A 19,983-nucleotide genomic window follows, 5' to 3' on the forward strand; every position below is an offset into this window, starting at 1 on the left:
ATATATATATATATATATATATATATATATATATATATATATATATATATATATATAATATACATATATACATATATAGTATACATAGTATATATTGACGCGGGTACTTTATTAGACTTGGCAATTTACTGCATCTCTTGCACCTCAATAATGTTTTCTTGTAATGTAAATGAATGATGTAAACTATTTCAAGGATCTATCGATCCATTCTTGATGGGGTAAAACAATAACTTCTATAACACAAATGCAATAAATATTAAATTTATATAGTATTGATTTATATAACTAATTTATTCTGTCTTTATATTAGAAAAATATCCACTCAGTTTTAGCATCAGAGTAGAGGGTAACGTAGCTGATGAACAGTATGATAACAACTGAATAAAAATCTTAATTATTATAAACTAATGATATTAATAATTAAGATTTTTATTCAGTTTGTTAATTATCTATAACTGCATAACGTGGTGCAGTTACGCGAAGCGGCTGTTTTAACGCGAGCGATATGTTTCGTCGACGGATGATTAAGCTAATTGAATTGTATATAAATACGGATATTTGCGTAAGTATCGTTGCCCTCGCGATAAAGTCGAAGGACCCGTCGAGAAGAGGAAGATCGAGGGCTTTCATTCCCTTTCCGACGCGAAATACTGGGAGAAACGCGAGGAACATGTGCGGGATTACCGCGAGCAATAATAACACGCGATTACACGGCCGATTACGCGAATGGTGTGCCGACGCATGCGAAACTCCGCAAGAGCGATGTTTGGTTATCTGATACGCCGGGAATACGGAAGGCGCGAGGCACAACCACGAGCGCGGACATTATGCGAAACGGACGCGCAGTAACCGATTTCGCCACGAATCTATCGCGATCTCCAGAGGCTCGCAATCGCGTCTTTACTTCAATTCCGCGGCCACGATACCATCCCGAGGCCCTTCGCTCTCGCTGTCGATCGCCATTCGGTACGCGGTCTCAAGGGACCGCACGCGCCGCGATATTACAACGTTATTCCGGACGAGAGCGTGCACCGGAGGGCGGCGTCGTGGCGTTACATTTCGCGATTAATTACTGCGGGCAACCTCACCGGTGTGATGTCTCCTCGTAGGGCTCCTTGCCGTCACCTCGTACGGAGGATCGCCGCAGCGCAACAGATTTTCCCGACTCGGGGCGGCTATCGCGTAGCTCTTAAAGAAAACGTTTGGACTCGCCGACGGACGACCAGAGAGAGAGTCTCGCTATATTCGCTCGATAACGGAATCGATGCGGCACCCCCTTCCGTAGGGGCGTGCCAACCAATCGAGAGCGAGCGTGCAAGCTCGCGCGATATTCTCACGCAGGATCGTCGTAAGGTGGATCCTTCGGGGGCGCGCAACGGTCCCTCGGCGGCGTAGCGACTTCTACAATTTGTCCCTGGGCAGCGGACTGGACTTTGTTCTAGCCGGTGCGCCTCTGGTTTGGCCTCGGGGCGGTGATCAGTCACCCCGCGGGCCGGTACTTCGTGGAGGCTGATTGCTGAGGCCGGGTTTTCCCCAGGCGCCTGGGGCCCCGCTATCGGCGGCCTTGTCCATCGCTGTCTCATTCGCCGCACGCCTGCCGCGTTGCTCTCGCCGCCCGGGATCCATGTAGCTCCCGCTTTCGCCACCCCTCCTCGGTCCTTGGTCCTCCCGGAACCCTCTCGGTCTCGGTACTCCCTCGAAGATTAGCCGTGGTGGGGATGAGGCGCCGTACGCATAACAATTACACATGAAAATAAGAGAATAATCAAAACGCGGAAGCGATATCGATTTTTGGCCTCTGGAGATCTCGTCGTCGCCTCTCTGGCTCGTCCCTGGGCGCAAACTTCCGCGCCTTGTGACGGCGGCGGGGCGCTGCCACGAAGCGGCGGGCCGCAACGTCACAATATATATATATATATATATATATATATATATATATTGTGACGTAACAGTTCGCCGTGCGTGGCAGCGCCCCACCGCTGTTACAAGGCGCGGGTTCGGACGAGCCAAGAGAGCGACCATGAAATCTCCAGGGGGCCTACCAAAACTTTAGAATGTACTCCAATAGAAAAAAATTAAACTTATCTTCCAAAAATTTTAAAAATTTTGGCACTGGTTTCAAAAAAAATGGTCAATTATTTCTCAAAATTTTAATAATTTCCAAACCGGTTTCTAAAAATTGGTAACAAAAAATTATCTATAAAAATTATCTATTAAGAAAATTATCCATAAAAAAATTCAGTTGATATCTCAAAGTTTGCGGAAATTGGAGCAATCACGTATATATTTTTTTTTACAGAAATTGTAAATTACTTTACTATTAGCAATTTTTCTAATTCTATTACATTCTCTCTTTAGTTCTTTTTACCCCTATCTATATAAGTACCTGACGTCTGTATGTCTGTCCGTCTGACCGCAAACTACTTGTTATTTTCCGAGAAATTGGAAAAATTTTGTAACCGGTTTCCAAAAACCGGTTTTAATCGCTCGCGACAGTCACGAATTGAAGTGACTGGTTAATTCCCAAAAAATTTAAAAAATTTCTGATACCAGCTTCCAAAAAGATCGGTAACAAAAAATTATACACTTTATGGCACTCCCCGGAAAAATCTACTTCTGTTTCATATATAATTCTTTTAAATTCGGTCAATTATTTTCCGTAAAATTAGAAAAATTAGAAAAATCGGTTTTCAGAAAATCGGTAGCAGAAAATTGGCTGCAACATTTTCATCCCCGGAAAATTCTACCCCTATTTTATAGACTTTTGGTAAAAATTTGGTCCACTAACGAATGAGTAGTTTGCGTACATACAGACAGACAGACGACGCGACTTATATATATAGATTATACTAACTGGTTACCCGGGCTTCGCCCTGAAGTCGTTTTTCTTAAAACAACTTCATTTATGTTTCAATATCCTTATTGTGAACAAACATAAGGAGTGTTCATAGATTAAACATGTCGTAACCAATCTTTTTCTACTCGGTCAATTATTTCCAGAAAAATTGTAAATATTTATGATACCGGTTTCTAAAAAAATTGATAACAAAAAATTATACACTTTATGGCATTCCCCGAGAAATTCTACTCCTGTTTTATATACAATTCTTTAAGATTCGGCCAATTATTTCCCAAAAAATTGGAAAAATTTCGGATAGCAGTTTTAAAAAAGATCGGTAACGAAAAACTATATAGTTTGTAGTACTCCCTGGAAAATTCTTCTCCTGTTTTATATACAATTCTTTAAGATTCGGTCAATTATTTCCCTAAAAATTTGAAAAATTTCTGATACCGGTTTCCCAAAAAATCGGTAACAAAAAATTATACACTTTATGGCACTTCCCAGGAAATTTTACCCCTGTTTTATATACAATTCTTTAAAATTCGGTCAATTATTTCCCAAAAAATTGGAAGAATTTTGGATACCGGTTCCCAAAAAAATCAGTAACGAAAAACTATACACTCTATAACACTCCCCGAAAAATTCTACCCTTATTTTATATACTTTTGGTAAAAATTCGGTCAAATAGTTTAAGAGTGTATAAAGAATATAAGTAGGTATACAATGAGGATTCTACCCCCGGGTGGTGCTCGAGGGGGGGTGAGGGGCGGGGAGGGGGAACCGCGGGGGGGGTACCGCGTCTTCGGCCGCCGCGGGGTGAGGGGGGGGGGTACCGCGTCTTCGGCCGCCGCGGGGTGAGGGGGGGGGACCGCGTCTTGGGGCGCCGGGGGGGGGGGGGGGGCGCCGCGGGGCGCCGCGGGGGGGGGACCGCGTGGTCGGGCGCGGCGGGGGGGGGGGGGTACCGCGTTTTCGAGCGCCGCGGGGTGAGGGGAGGGGGTACCGCGTTTTTCCGGCGCGGCGGGGACGGGCGGACCGCATTTTCCGGCGGTTTACCGCGTTTTCCAGCGCCGCGAGAGTCCGCGTTTCGGGCACCGCGGTGGAGGGGTCGGCCGCGTTTCGCCGCGCCGCGGAGCGTTCGCGTTTTTGCCGCGGAGCGGGGCGAGGGGGTCCGCGTTTCGCCGCGCCGCGAAGTCCGCGTGACGTCACACGCTCCCGCTCGCGTTATCTCCCCCTCGAAGATGTTTCCCCCGTCCCCCGGTCGCGCGCGTGTTCTCGCTCGCGGTTTCTCTCGCTCGCCCCCGACCCCCGTTTGCGCGAATACCTGCACGTGTGCGATGAAGTCACCGCAAGACATATTTTCGAAAACGATATCGCACCATTAACTTTTAATGGTTTAATCTGTAATACTGCTATTGAACAGCTATTAAACAGCTAAAAACAGCTATCAGTATAACTGCGATCTGTATAACCGCTATTGAACCGCTATCAAACTTCTTTTAAACAGCTAAAAACAGCCATCAAACAGCTATTGAACAGCTATCAAACAACTAAAACAGCTATCAAACAGCTCTTGAACAGCTATCAAACAACTAAAACAGCTATCAAACATCTATTGAACCGCTATGAAACAGCTAAAAACAGCTATCAAACAACTAAAACAGCTATTGAACCGCTATGAAACAGCTATCAAACAACTAAAACAGCTATCAAACAGCTATTGAACCGCTATGAAACAGCTAAAAACAGCTATCAAACAACTAAAACAGCTATTGAACCGCTATGAAACAGCTATCAAACAGCTCTTGAACAGCTATCAAACAACTAAAACAGCTATTGAACCGCTATGAAACAGCTAAAAAACAGCTATCAAACAGCTCTTGAACAGCTATGAAACAGTTTTCTGTACAATTAAAACAGTTATCTGTATAACTGCGATCTGTATAACCGCTATTGAACCGCTATCAAACATCTTTAAAACAACTAAAACATCTTTAAAACAATTATCATGCACTTAAAACATCTATATTATACTGCAAAGTATGTGGGAAAAGAAAATAAAACGTTTATATATACATATATAGTTTATTTAAAAAAAAATCATATTTTTTTCTGGTGTCGCGACCACCAGTCGCGACCACCGCGCCGCGAAGTCCGCGTGACGTCACACGCTCCCGCTCGCGTTATCTCCCCCTCGAAGATGTTTCCCCCGTCCCCCGGTCGCGCGCGTCTTCTCGTTCGCGGTTTCTCTCGCTCGCCCCGATCCCCGTTTGCGTTCTCGTTCACGATCGCGTTAAATAAATTTATATTATACATAGAAAATTTGCTTACCACCACAGGATTTGAGCCAGAAATCCCTAACTCTTGAGTCAGTCACCTTCAGAATTCAGTTCAGACCATTGTCTCTTAATTTACACAATAATATGTATACATTAAAATACTGCAGGCTATTTACACAGGCTATTTACACAGTTAAAATTTACACAAAAACACACATGGGACACAGATTACATGGTGAAATCAGATATAATGGGTCTCCACAAGATGAACAAAAGAGACCATCTATAAGGATATACGGACATGTGTCATGTCTGCGAACAGCGTATAACATCGAGAACAATCCGCGTATTCTGACAATGCATGACGCACAAAACTTCACATGTCCTGGAGTAAAATAAAAGTATATGCAACACATCTTTTTCAGAGGGTGTAACATATTCACTTCTGCTTGATTTAACACTCTGAAAATTTCGTCCGGAATATCCTCATCAGCCAATTCACTATCATAACACGAATCGTCCGACAATAATGCTCCATCATCAACTTCTATTTCTTCCTCGTCATCAACTTCCATTTCTTCCTCGTCATTCACTTCCATTTCTTCAACGTTTGCTTCAACTTCCATTTCATGTCCTTCAAACTGTAATTCTTCGAAATCCATTTTTACAGAACGTTGTATGCCTCAAAAGGCGCAATACACGATGCTACTGTTAAAATCACACAGTGCAGACAGTGCAAACAGTCGCGACACTTGAAATTTTTCGACACAGCTATCAAACAGCTATTGAACCGCTATCTCTTACTTTTGTTAAAAGTTTTCGTTGGCACACAGTCTGTTTACAGTAGCATTAAGATGGCCAGGACGAACCAATTGTTGTATAAACCGCACGATCAAACACACCAACCGACTCTCACTTCTAGTCCTCGACTACTGAGCGTACCTTCAAATTCATCCTTCCACATCTCACTATTGTCACAGCGTTTGTTTATCATATCTAATTTCATCTCAGCTTCCGTACGGATGCGCCTTGCGAAAAATCTACGATGTACAGTTTTGCACGTGTGCGATGAAGTCACCGCAAGACATATTCTCGAAAACGATATCGCACCATTAACTTTCAATGGTTTAATCTGTAATACTGCTATTGAACTGCTATTAAACAGCTAAAAACAGCTATCAGTATAACTGCGATCTGTATAACCGCTATTGAACCGCTATCAAACTTCTTTTAAACAGCTAAAAACAGCCATCAAACAGCTATTGAACAGCTATCAAACAACTAAAACAGCTATCAAACAGCTCTTGAACAGCTATCAAACAACTAAAACAGCTATCAAACAGCTATTGAACCGCTATGAAACAGCTAAAAACAGCTATCAAACAACTAAAACAGCTATTGAACCGCTATGAAACAGCTATGAAACAGCTCTTGAACAGTTATCAAACAACTAAAACAGCTATTGAACCGCTATCGAACGATCTTAGGTGCATTTTTTATTTGTATTTATGTCTAGAAAACGTATGGAATAGGTTTTATTTATTCCCCCAAAGAGCAAAAAATTGGCTTTTTTTAACATTGTCCTTTATCTGACAGCGTTATAAGCATCTTAAGTACGTTATAAGCATAAAGTTTAAACATATAGTATAAATTGTGACCAAAGGTTCTTTAGAATAGTTTATTGTAGTAGTTTATTAGCAGTACAGAACTATCTGCACCGATTGCACACAATAATCTCGACATAAGACATAAGCGTTTAAACTTAAACGTAATTTTTCCGCTCTTTGCGCACGCCGCCAATGCATCGACGCAACACACATGGGTATGAGGTATGACAAGCACAGTATACCCAACAACATACAGAACATCAATAATACAATATACAATAGTCATCTCTTACTATATATATAAAACTCATCCATATTCTCTAACTTCTAATTCTCTAACTTCTAAATATATTCTCTAATTCTACTAACTCACTCATTTTCACTCTCAACCAGCATTATACTACTACAATAAATTACACACAATATAGAGCTGTTCACTCTCATAATCACATACTAATCTCATTCATGAAGCTCTATCTCGTAGATTTTACCCCATCTATTGAATCTCGCAAACTCTCTTTCATTGTTTAAATACGCTTCAATACACTCGCGGCACTCATCGGCAGTCCTTATACGCATGATTATTTTTCTACACATAAAGCACATTGTTTTAATACGGATTGGGAACCCATGCAACCGCGACGAAATGCCGTGCCATCGCACTTTTCTTTCAAATTCACGCAACTGAGGGTTAAACGTCAGCACATAGCACCGCTGACATAAGCGCATACGTGGAGATCTCCGTCCCACGTAGCAGGGCTCGAGCCCGATGATGCAGAAACCATGTATAAGGTTATCGTATGTCTCGGGATACTCCCGAGGCAGAACCCCGTCCAACAACCTAATATTTATGGGTTGTATCGGCGGTTTCATTTCTATAAATAGAAAAATTTTATGTAATTAAATTTTCACACTGTTCTTAAATCTCTAAAAATAATTTTTTCTTCCTTACCGTATTTTTTCAAACTCGAACAACACACAAGTCCTTGTAACACTCAAGAACCACGTTCGCGTGCGAGATGTAGCCAAAGAATGGTCCACTCGCCAAGATACAGATCCAGTATCTTCATGGTAAAAGCTGTTTAAGCATTTTTATATTTATGCAATGACTTCATCAAACACATGCAAAACTGCAAATTTTGCATAGCGCCAATGTACGGCTGCTGTGATCACACAGATCAAATCATCGAAAGTCAATGGCGCGATATTGTTTTCGAGAACATATGTGTCTCGCGGTGACATCATTGCACACGTGCAAAACTGCAAATTTTGCATTTTTTCGGTTAGCGCAAATGTACGGATGCTGAGATCACGGTGAAATTAGATACGCTAATAAAACAAACGATGCATCATTAGTGAGATATAAAAAAATGAATAATCTGGAGGATACGCTCAATAATCGAGAATTGGAAGTCGTGAGTACAACAAATTGTGTTAGAAAGAGGATCGTGTAATAACATGGAGCAAGAGTTGTTGGAGCAATCCACCCTATTAAATTCGCGGGAAGAATTTACCGCGTGGGAGCAACGATGTGACGAATTTATCGAATCGTTGGAAGAACAAGGCCGAATTAAATGACCGCGATTATCGATCGGTCTCAAACAGTCATTGATCGCTCGTATTGCCCGAATCGAAGGTCTGAAAGACTCGGTACGTCAACGTTTCGTGCATGTGGGTGCAGGATACAGTGCGAGTGAGACAGGACTCAGATGGCGCGAGATAGATACGGCTTTTGAAAATCGTATACTGACTGGTGCGATAATAAATTCCAAACACATCGAACCTCGTCAATTTCTCGAAGATGCGAGAGAAATTGTACTCGATCGTGTGCGGAACGTCATGCAACGACATGACAATGTAAAGATTAACACAATGTTTAATGGTGAATTTGCTGCGGGTGACAAACGCGCGAATAAAAGTATCGCTACGAGAAACTGTGAACTATTTCGTACGTCCGATCTGCAAGAATGGTACGTGTCGCGCGTTATCGAGCCTACTCTAGCATCGCTGGAGGAATTCCAGGAACGTGATAGCGGATGGGCGTTGTCGCGTATACACAATTTGACTGTTAACGTAAATAAATATAATCCATTGCACGCGGGGTGTTTTGTGGAAATACCGCGAGAAATTAAAATGAAGAGAGCGGTGATAAACGTGCGATCAAGGGGCAATGCATGTTTCGCATGGTCAGTGACGGCTGCTCTGCATCCAGCCGAGAGACATGCAGAACGGGATTCATCGTATCCTCATTACACGTCGGTGCTAAATCTCCAAGACATTGAATTTCCAATGACGTTGAATCAAATTAAAAAGTTTGAAAATCACAACGATATATCAATCAACGTGTACAGCATCGAGACAAACAAGGAACTTGCAATCCAGCCAATACGGCTCACCGACCGAAAGATGGACAGACATGTAAATTTGCTGTACGTGCATGACGACAACGTGAGACATTTTGCGTGGATCAAGAACCTATCCCGCCTCGTGAGCTCGCAAGTGAACAAGAATAGGAACAAAAAATACTTTTGCGATCGTTGAGTATACACCCTAATAAAAATAAAAATAATTTTTACGAGAAAGATGTATAAAAATTTTTTTATTATTTACAGATGTTTGCACTACTTCTACACGAGCGAGAAATTGGAAACCCACACCGTCGACTGTCGGCAGATGAACGACTGCGCGATCAAGTTACCGAGCGATAACGACAAGCGGTTGGCATTTAAAAATTATAACAGGAAGGAACGAGTTCCATTTATCATATATGCCGACCTGGAATGTACCCTGGAGAAGATGGAAGCGGATCCGGAAACGTTGGGGTACACGTATCAATATCATCGCGTATTTAGCATAAGGTACTACGTGCGTTGCTCGTACGACGAGTCGTTGTCAATGTATCGGTTTCGTCGCGATAAGGATTGCGTCGCGTGGTTCGCCGAGGAGCTAAGACGTTTAGCTCACGACGTAAAGATTATTTTGTCCACTAATGTACCCATGGTGGAATTTACGCGAGACGAGTGGGAAAAATTTAACAGCGCGACGCACTGTCACGTGTGCGAAAAACCGTTCGAGCCAGACGACGTGCGAGTACGCGATCATTGTCATCTGACGGGTCGATACAGAGGTCCCGCGCATTCAAATTGCAACTTAAATTACAAAGATTCACATTGCATACCCGTAGTTTTTCACAATTTATCGGGCTACGACGCGCATTTTATTATCACAGAAATAGCTACAGCGTACGAAGGACGTGTAGACTTACTTCCAATCACAAAAAAATACATTTCGTTTACGAAAAATGTTCAAAGCACCGAAGATAAAGATAAGAAAAATTGCGTCAAATTGCGATTTATCGATTCATACAAGTTTCTCACCGCTAGTCTCAACAAATTGGCATCTTATCTCAGCAAGAATAAACTGCGAATATTACAACGCGAATTTTGTAAATTATCCGCAGAAAATTTTGATTTGCTGACACGAAAAGGCGTATTTCCGTACGAGTACATTGACTGCGTCGAAAAGTTGGAGGATTTCATCACGAGTTTTCGCATTTCTATTGCTACTAGATTCTCCGAAAAGACGTTTCGACTGTAAAAATTTGGTTTCGCGATCAATGCCTCCGCGCCGTATCTACCCTCCCAATGAGTCACGAGTCGCACGTCAACGTGATTGCGCACGTTCTCCATGGTTTTGCCAAACACAGCGTTGTTCATCAATTTGTATAAATTTTTCTCGAAATCATTCTTGGCCAATGTTCTAAATTTCGTATTAAGTTCTATGTAATCGCGAAGCCATGGAGATTGCGCGAATTTTAATGCGCGGTGAATCTTTGCTATACGGAGACCGTGGCGCATGCACTGCTGCAGGTTGCGATAATGTATGACATAACGTTTCTTATCGTATAATGTTGCGAGGAGCTTGTCCTGCCGCTTACCGGGTGGTTTATCGCGCGTCGGACAGAACGGTAGGTCAGTGTGCGCGTCATGAAGATGTTGCGGATACTCCAAGTCGACTTCGAGAATATAGCCTATCGAGGAATCCAACGCGATATCCATAACATTAAAATCGGTTACGTCGTCGACCCATTGAAAATCTGCGTAAGGCAATGGTTGACACATTGGTTTCGATGTAAACAACTTGTACGGCTGGGCAATGTGTCAACCATTGCCTTACGCAGATTTTCAATGGGTCGACGACGTAACCGATTTTAATGTTATGGATATCGCGTTGGATTCCTCGATAGGCTATATTCTCGAAGTCGACTTGGAGTATCCGCAACATCTTCATGACGCGCACACTGACCTACCGTTCTGTCCGACGCGCGATAAACCACCCGGTAAGCGGCAGGACAAGCTCCTCGCAACATTATACGATAAGAAACGTTATGTCATACATTATCGCAACCTGCAGCAGTGCATGCGCCACGGTCTCCGTATAGCAAAGATTCACCGCGCATTAAAATTCGCGCAATCTCCATGGCTTCGCGATTACATAGAACTTAATACGAAATTTAGAACATTGGCCAAGAATGATTTCGAGAAAAATTTATACAAATTGATGAACAACGCTGTGTTTGGCAAAACCATGGAGAACGTGCGCAATCACGTTGACGTGCGACTCGTGACTCATTGGGAGGGTAGATACGGCGCGGAGGCATTGATCGCGAAACCAAATTTTTACAGTCGAAACGTCTTTTCGGAGAATCTAGTAGCAATAGAAATGCGAAAACTCGTGATGAAATCCTCCAACTTTTCGACGCAGTCAATGTACTCGTACGGAAATACGCCTTTTCGTGTCAGCAAATCAAAATTTTCTGCGGATAATTTACAAAATTCGCGTTGTAATATTCGCAGTTTATTCTTGCTGAGATAAGATGCCAATTTGTTGAGACTAGCGGTGAGAAACTTGTATGAATCGATAAATCGCAATTTGACGCAATTTTTCTTATCTTTATCTTCGGTGCTTTGAACATTTTTCGTAAACGAAATGTATTTTTTTGTGATTGGAAGTAAGTCTACACGTCCTTCGTACGCTGTAGCTATTTCTGTGATAATAAAATGCGCGTCGTAGCCCGATAAATTGTGAAAAACTACGGGTATGCAATGTGAATCTTTGTAATTTAAGTTGCAATTTGAATGCGCGGGACCTCTGTATCGACCCGTCAGATGACAATGATCGCGTACTCGCACGTCGTCTGGCTCGAACGGTTTTTCGCACACGTGACAGTGCGTCGCGCTGTTAAATTTTTCCCACTCGTCTCGCGTAAATTCCACCATGGGTACATTAGTGGACAAAATAATCTTTACGTCGTGAGCTAAACGTCTTAGCTCCTCGGCGAACCACGCGACGCAATCCTTATCGCGACGAAACCGATACATTGACAACGACTCGTCGTACGAGCAACGCACGTAGTACCTTATGCTAAATACGCGATGATATTGATACGTGTACCCCAACGTTTCCGGATCCGCTTCCATCTTCTCCAGGGTACATTCCAGGTCGGCATATATGATAAATGGAACTCGTTCCTTCCTGTTATAATTTTTAAATGCCAACCGCTTGTCGTTATCGCTCGGTAACTTGATCGCGCAGTCGTTCATCTGCCGACAGTCGACGGTGTGGGTTTCCAATTTCTCGCTCGTGTAGAAGTAGTGCAAACATCTGTAAATAATAAAAAAATTTTTATACATCTTTCTCGTAAAAATTATTTTTATTTTTATTAGGGTGTATACTCAACGATCGCAAAAGTATTTTTTGTTCCTATTCTTGTTCACTTGCGAGCTCACGAGGCGGGATAGGTTCTTGATCCACGCAAAATGTCTCACGTTGTCGTCATGCACGTACAGCAAATTTACATGTCTGTCCATCTTTCGGTCGGTGAGCCGTATTGGCTGGATTGCAAGTTCCTTGTTTGTCTCGATGCTGTACACGTTGATTGATATATCGTTGTGATTTTCAAACTTTTTAATTTGATTCAACGTCATTGGAAATTCAATGTCTTGGAGATTTAGCACCGACGTGTAATGAGGATACGATGAATCCCGTTCTGCATGTCTCTCGGCTGGATGCAGAGCAGCCGTCACTGACCATGCGAAACATGCATTGCCCCTTGATCGCACGTTTATCACCGCTCTCTTCATTTTAATTTCTCGCGGTATTTCCACAAAACACCCCGCGTGCAATGGATTATATTTATTTACGTTAACAGTCAAATTGTGTATACGCGACAACGCCCATCCGCTATCACGTTCCTGGAATTCCTCCAGCGATGCTAGAGTAGGCTCGATAACGCGCGACACGTACCATTCTTGCAGATCGGACGTACGAAATAGTTCACAGTTTCTCGTAGCGATACTTTTATTCGCGCGTTTGTCACCCGCAGCAAATTCACCATTAAACATTGTGTTAATCTTTACATTGTCATGTCGTTGCATGACGTTCCGCACACGATCGAGTACAATTTCTCTCGCATCTTCGAGAAATTGACGAGGTTCGATGTGTTTGGAATTTATTATCGCACCAGTCAGTATACGATTTTCAAAAGCCGTATCTATCTCGCGCCATCTGAGTCCTGTCTCACTCGCACTGTATCCTGCACCCACATGCACGAAACGTTGACGTACCGAGTCTTTCAGACCTTCGATTCGGGCAATACGAGCGATCAATGACTGTTTGAGACCGATCGATAATCGCGGTCATTTAATTCGGCCTTGTTCTTCCAACGATTCGATAAATTCGTCACATCGTTGCTCCCACGCGGTAAATTCTTCCCGCGAATTTAATAGGGTGGATTGCTCCAACAACTCTTGCTCCATGTTATTACACGATCCTCTTTCTAACACAATTTGTTGTACTCACGACTTCCAATTCTCGATTATTGAGCGTATCCTCCAGATTATTCATTTTTTTATATCTCACTAATGATGCATCGTTTGTTTTATTAGCGTATCTAATTTCACCGTGATCTCAGCATCCGTACATTTGCGCTAACCGAAAAAATGCAAAATTTGCAGTTTTGCACGTGTGCAATGATGTCACCGCGAGACACATATGTTCTCGAAAACAATATCGCGCCATTGACTTTCGATGATTTGATCTGTGTGATCACAGCAGCCGTACATTGGCGCTATGCAAAATTTGCAGTTTTGCATGTGTTTGATGAAGTCATTGCATAAATATAAAAATGCTTAAACAGCTTTTACCATGAAGATACTGGATCTGTATCTTGGCGAGTGGACCATTCTTTGGCTACATCTCGCACGCGAACGTGGTTCTTGAGTGTTACAAGGACTTGTGTGTTGTTCGAGTTTGAAAAAATACGGTAAGGAAGAAAAAATTATTTTTAGAGATTTAAGAACAGTGTGAAAATTTAATTACATAAAATTTTTCTATTTATAGAAATGAAACCGCCGATACAACCCATAAATATTAGGTTGTTGGACGGGGTTCTGCCTCGGGAGTATCCCGAGACATACGATAACCTTATACATGGTTTCTGCATCATCGGGCTCGAGCCCTGCTACGTGGGACGGAGATCTCCACGTATGCGCTTATGTCAGCGGTGCTATGTGCTGACGTTTAACCCTCAGTTGCGTGAATTTGAAAGAAAAGTGCGATGGCACGGCATTTCGTCGCGGTTGCATGGGTTCCCAATCCGTATTAAAACAATGTGCTTTATGTGTAGAAAAATAATCATGCGTATAAGGACTGCCGATGAGTGCCGCGAGTGTATTGAAGCGTATTTAAACAATGAAAGAGAGTTTGCGAGATTCAATAGATGGGGTAAAATCTACGAGATAGAGCTTCATGAATGAGATTAGTATGTGATTATGAGAGTGAACAGCTCTATATTGTGTGTAATTTATTGTAGTAGTATAATGCTGGTTGAGAGTGAAAATGAGTGAGTTAGTAGAATTAGAGAATATATTTAGAAGTTAGAGAATTAGAAGTTAGAGAATATGGATGAGTTTTATATATATAGTAAGAGATGACTATTGTATATTGTATTATTGATGTTCTGTATGTTGTTGGGTATACTGTGCTTGTCATACCTCATACCCATGTGTGTTGCGTCGATGCATTGGCGGCGTGCGCAAAGAGCGGAAAAATTACGTTTAAGTTTAAACGCTTATGTCTTATGTCGAGATTATTGTGTGCAATCGGTGCAGATAGTTCTGTACTGCTAATAAACTACTACAATAAACTATTCTAAAGAACCTTTGGTCACAATTTATACTATATGTTTAAACTTTATGCTTATAACGTACTTAAGATGCTTATAACGCTGTCAGATAAAGGACAATGTTAAAAAAAGCCAATTTTTTGCTCTTTGGGGGAATAAATAAAACCTATTCCATACGTTTTCTAGACATAAATACAAATAAAAAATGCACCTAAGATCGTTCGATAGCGGTTCAATAGCTGTTTTAGTTGTTTGATAACTGTTCAAGAGCTGTTTCATAGCTGTTTCATAGCGGTTCAATAGCTGTTTTAGTTGTTTGATAGCTGTTTTTAGCTGTTTCATAGCGGTTCAATAGCTGTTTGATAGCTGTTTTAGTTGTTTGATAGCTGTTCAAGAGCTGTTTGATAGCTGTTTTAGTTGTTTGATAGCTGTTCAATAGCTGTTTGATGGCTGTTTTTAGCTGTTTAAAAGAAGTTTGATAGCGGTTCAATAGCGGTTATACAGATCGCAGTTATACTGATAGCTGTTTTTAGCTGTTTAATAGCAGTTCAATAGCAGTATTACAGATTAAACCATTGAAAGTTAATGGTGCGATATCGTTTTCGAGAATATGTCTTGCGGTGACTTCATCGCACACGTGCAAAACTGTACATCGTAGATTTTTCGCAAGGCGCATCCGTACGGAAGCTGAGATGAAATTAGATATGATAAACAAACGCTGTGACAATAGTGAGATGTGGAAGGATGAATTTGAAGGTACGCTCAGTAGTCGAGGACTAGAAGTGAGAGTCGGTTGGTGTGTTTGATCGTGCGGTTTATACAACAATTGGTTCGTCCTGGCCATCTTAATGCTACTGTAAACAGACTGTGTGCCAACGAAAACTTTTAACAAAAGTAAGAGATAGCGGTTCAATAGCTGTTTGATAGCTGTGTCGAAAAATTTCAAGTGTCGCGACTGTTTGCACTGTCTGCACTGTGTGATTTTAACAGTAGCATCGTGTATTGCGCCTTTTGAGGCATACAACGTTCTGTAAAAATGGATTTCGAAGAATTACAGTTTGAAGGACATGAAATGGAAGTTGAAGCAAACGTTGAAGAAATGGAAGTGAATGACGAGGAAGAAATGGAAGTTGATGACGAGGAAGAAATAGAAGTTGATGATGGAGCATTATTGTCGGACGATTCGTGTTATGATAGTGAATTGGCTGATGAGGATATTCCGGACGAAATTTTCAGAGTGTTAAATCAAGCAGAAGTGAATATGTTACACCCTCTGAAAAAGATGTGTTGCATATACTTTTATTTTACTCCAGGACATGTGAAGTTTTGTGCGTCATGCATTGTCAGAATACGCGGATTGTTCTCGATGTTATACGCTGTTCGCAGACATGACACATGTCCGTATATCCTTATAGATGGTCTCTTTTGTTCATCTTGTGGAGACCCATTATATCTGATTTCACCATGTAATCTGTGTCCCATGTGTGTTTTTGTGTAAATTTTAACTGTGTAAATAGCCTGTGTAAATAGCCTGCAGTATTTTAATGTATACATATTATTGTGTAAATTAAGAGACAATGGTCTGAACTGAATTCTGAAGGTGACTGACTCAAGAGTTAGGGATTTCTGGCTCAAATCCTGTGGTGGTAAGCAAATTTTCTATGTATAATATAAATTTATTTAACGCGATCGTGAACGAGAACGCAAACGGGGATCGGGGCGAGCGAGAGAAACCGCGAACGAGAAGACGCGCGCGACCGGGGGACGGGGGAAACATCTTCGAGGGGGAGATAACGCGAGCGGGAGCGTGTGACGTCACGCGGACTTCGCGGCGCGGTGGTCGCGACTGGTGGTCGCGACACCAGAAAAAAATATGATTTTTTTTTAAATAAACTATATATGTATATATAAACGTTTTATTTTCTTTTCCCACATACTTTGCAGTATAATATAGATGTTTTAAGTGCATGATAATTGTTTTAAAGATGTTTTAGTTGTTTTAAAGATGTTTGATAGCGGTTCAATAGCGGTTATACAGATCGCAGTTATACAGATAACTGTTTTAATTGTACAGAAAACTGTTTCATAGCTGTTCAAGAGCTGTTTGATAGCTGTTTTTTAGCTGTTTCATAGCGGTTCAATAGCTGTTTTAGTTGTTTGATAGCTGTTCAAGAGCTGTTTGATAGCTGTTTCATAGCGGTTCAATAGCTGTTTTAGTTGTTTGATAGCTGTTTTTAGCTGTTTCATAGCGGTTCAATAGCTGTTTGATAGCTGTTTTAGTTGTTTGATAGCTGTTTCATAGCGGTTCAATAGCTGTTTTAGTTGTTTGATAGCTGTTTTTAGCTGTTTCATAGCGGTTCAATAGATGTTTGATAGCTGTTTTAGTTGTTTGATAGCTGTTCAAGAGCTGTTTGATAGCTGTTTTAGTTGTTTGATAGCTGTTCAATAGCTGTTTGATGGCTGTTTTTAGCTGTTTAAAAGAAGTTTGATAGCGGTTCAATAGCGGTTATACAGATCGCAGTTATACTGATAGCTGTTTTTAGCTGTTTAATAGCTGTTCAATAGCAGTATTACAGATTAAACCATTAAAAGTTAATGGTGCGATATCGTTTTCGAAAATATGTCTTGCGGTGACTTCATCGCACACGTGCAGGTATTCGCGCAAACGGGGGTCGGGGGCGAGCGAGAGAAACCGCGAGCGAGAACACGCGCGCGACCGGGGGACGGGGGAAACATCTTCGAGGGGGAGATAACGCGAGCGGGAGCGTGTGACGTCACGCGGACTCCGCGGCGCGGCGAAACGCGGACCCCCTCGCCCCGCTCCGCGGCGAAAACGCGAACGCTCCGCGGCGCGGCGAAACGCGGCCGACCCCTCCCCCGCGGTGCCCGAAACGCGGACTCTCGCGGCGCTGGAAAACGCGGTAAACCGCCGGAAAATGCGGTCCGCCCGCCCCCGCCGCGCCGGAAAAACGCGGTACCCCCTCCCCTCACCCCGCGGCGCTCGAAAACGCGGTACCCCCCTCACCCCGCGGCGCCCGAAAACGCGGTACCCCCCCCCCCCCGCGGCGCCCGAAGACGCGGTACCCCCCCCTTCTCCCGCGGCGCCCGAAGACGCGGCCCCCCCCCTCCCCCCGCGGCGCCCGAAGACGCGGTACCCCCCCCTCACCCCGCGGCGGCCGAAGACGCGGTACCCCCCCGCGGTTCCCCCTCCCCGCCCCTCACCCCCCCTCGAGCACCACCCGGGGGTAGAATCCTCATTGTATACCTACTAATATACATACATACATACATATTATACCACGGTCGTGAATACAGGTCTGGAAACTCTAGTAGTGGAGGGTGACTCGCTTAGTGAAGTCATTTTATGTAGTTGACACCATCACCACCTGGAGCGCTGAAGGTTAGAGATTTTTTAAATAACGCAAACACATATTGAATATATTGACATATAACTTATAACATATGACATATGACATATATATGTTATATAACATATAACATATTGACATATTGAATGTAACGAACGTACGAAATCCTAGAAAGTAATTAAACTGACAATGAAATTAACGAAATATTGTGTCGTGCCGAATTGCAACCTGTTAAATTGTTGCAGCAGCTTTTAGCGTCATCAGTAGAATTAGGTTTATATTTATTTGGCAATGAAGTAGCTAGTCTTGGCTGTGATACAATCCAAGCCTTGACCATGCACATTCACAAAGAAGTTACGCAAGGACGGCGGCGCAAAGACATAATGGCACCCTTTTTGAACGTAAGTTTTTACAAGCGATAGCTTATAAGCATATAAACGTACCTTTTAGGATACAGCAAATTTTGAAATATTGAATTTTTCCTTTCAGTTGCTGATAAGTCTCATTTTGTCACATCAAATGGATTCAGATCTGATCTCGAACGCTAGTACGCCTCTTTACCATCTCATATATTGCTATCAAGAACAATATCAGCAACTTGTACAGAATATTGTATCCAGTCAAACGGATCCATAAGCAGCACAAAGATTAGCGAATGCATTCACTGAGCTAACGACGGATATAGACTTTAGTATGGACTTGAATAACCGTCCTCAGAGATTGAAGTTCAAAAGTAATTTCGATAAATTTGTCATGAACGTACAAGCATTCTTAATGGTTAAGTAAAATAGAAATTAAAATGTAAATAAACAAAAATAAAATAATTATTTAAACAATACACGCGTGGATTTAATGCTTAACGCTTGGAATTTTTTAACAAATTTAGTTAACGACGTATTTGTAGAAAAATCGAATTAGTTCAGTTCATTGCTTTAATCATATTAATCGTACGGTGTACGATTAGCGTTTTTAACATATAGATGTATTTTATTTTATTTAAGGATGTTATTGCAAAAAGGGGACTTAAGCATATAAGCTTTTTATTTTCTTTTCGTAAAATTGTAAAAAAAAAAACAATAATCAGAATCGAACTAAAAACGGTAAAAGACTGCAAGGCGGATTTCTTGCTACCACTCATCCACATTTGAACTCATTTAAAACGTTGATTGAGCCAACTTATTTACAAAACTCGCTGCTTTTTGCATATACTATTTTTTATCTTACATTTATTATAAAAATATTGTATTGGTTAAGGTCTCTGCAATGAAAAATATAAGGAACAAGGAACAGATATTAGCGATTAATATTATTCCTGATTTCTTATTTTTAATCGCTAATATTTGTTCCTTGTTCCTTATATTTTTCATTGTGCGGGAGCCTTTACGATGAAACGGATTAGTGGACAACGCGTATGCGTGATAAAAAATCCTTGCAACGCAGCGACGCGCGCGGTCACATGGCAAACCTATGAAAATATCGTCATTAAGTGAGTCACTCCCACCACCAAAAAAACGGACGAGTTTCCGGACCTGTATTCACGACCGTGATACATACATTCTATTTTATATATATGAATATATATTTTTTTGTCAAATGGTCGGTTCCGGGACATCCTATTTTTTAAATATTTCTCAATGCGCCCCTAACACCCTGGTTCTATTCTACAAAGGAAAATTAAATCAACCAATTACTTTTTGAGATATTG

General features: G+C 41.9%; 2 protein-coding genes and 1 long non-coding RNA gene across 3 annotated transcripts; 2 read left to right on the plus strand and 1 right to left on the minus strand.

Annotated features, from left to right (window-relative positions):
• The first annotated feature begins 8,124 nt into the window (after window positions 1–8,124).
• On the plus strand, window positions 8,125–9,357 carry LOC143903216 (uncharacterized). The gene has a single exon (XM_077416668.1). It carries the CDS (start codon window positions 8,565–8,567, stop codon window positions 9,264–9,266), a length of 702 nt encoding a protein of 233 aa, XP_077272794.1. The 5' UTR covers window positions 8,125–8,564; the 3' UTR covers window positions 9,267–9,357.
• A 3,012-nt stretch (window positions 9,358–12,369) lies between these two features.
• On the minus strand, window positions 12,370–13,602 carry LOC143903217 (uncharacterized). The gene has a single exon (XM_077416669.1). The coding sequence runs from the start codon at window positions 13,160–13,162 to the stop codon at window positions 12,461–12,463; it is 702 nt and encodes a 233-aa protein (XP_077272795.1). The 5' UTR covers window positions 13,163–13,602; the 3' UTR covers window positions 12,370–12,460.
• Window positions 13,603–18,557: 4,955 nt separating this feature from the next.
• On the plus strand, window positions 18,558–19,002 carry LOC143903243 (uncharacterized). The gene is made up of 2 exons (XR_013258657.1): window positions 18,558–18,679; window positions 18,768–19,002. It is a non-coding gene; the product is annotated as an uncharacterized LOC143903243 (long non-coding RNA).
• The last annotated feature ends 981 nt before the right edge of the window (window positions 19,003–19,983 follow it).

The sequence above is a fragment of the Temnothorax americanus genome, unplaced genomic scaffold (assembly GCF_048541705.1).
Source record: "Temnothorax americanus isolate GAGA-0224 unplaced genomic scaffold, ASM4854170v1 Scaffold44, whole genome shotgun sequence".
Classification (NCBI taxonomy): Eukaryota; Metazoa; Arthropoda; class Insecta; order Hymenoptera; family Formicidae; genus Temnothorax; species Temnothorax americanus.

Excerpts from the sequence above, each read along its gene's own strand:
- LOC143903216 (XM_077416668.1), top strand. The coding sequence starts at position 8,565 with ATGCAACGACATGACAATGTAAAGATTAACACAATGTTTAATGGTGAA.
- LOC143903217 (XM_077416669.1), bottom strand. The coding sequence starts at position 13,162 with ATGCAACGACATGACAATGTAAAGATTAACACAATGTTTAATGGTGAA.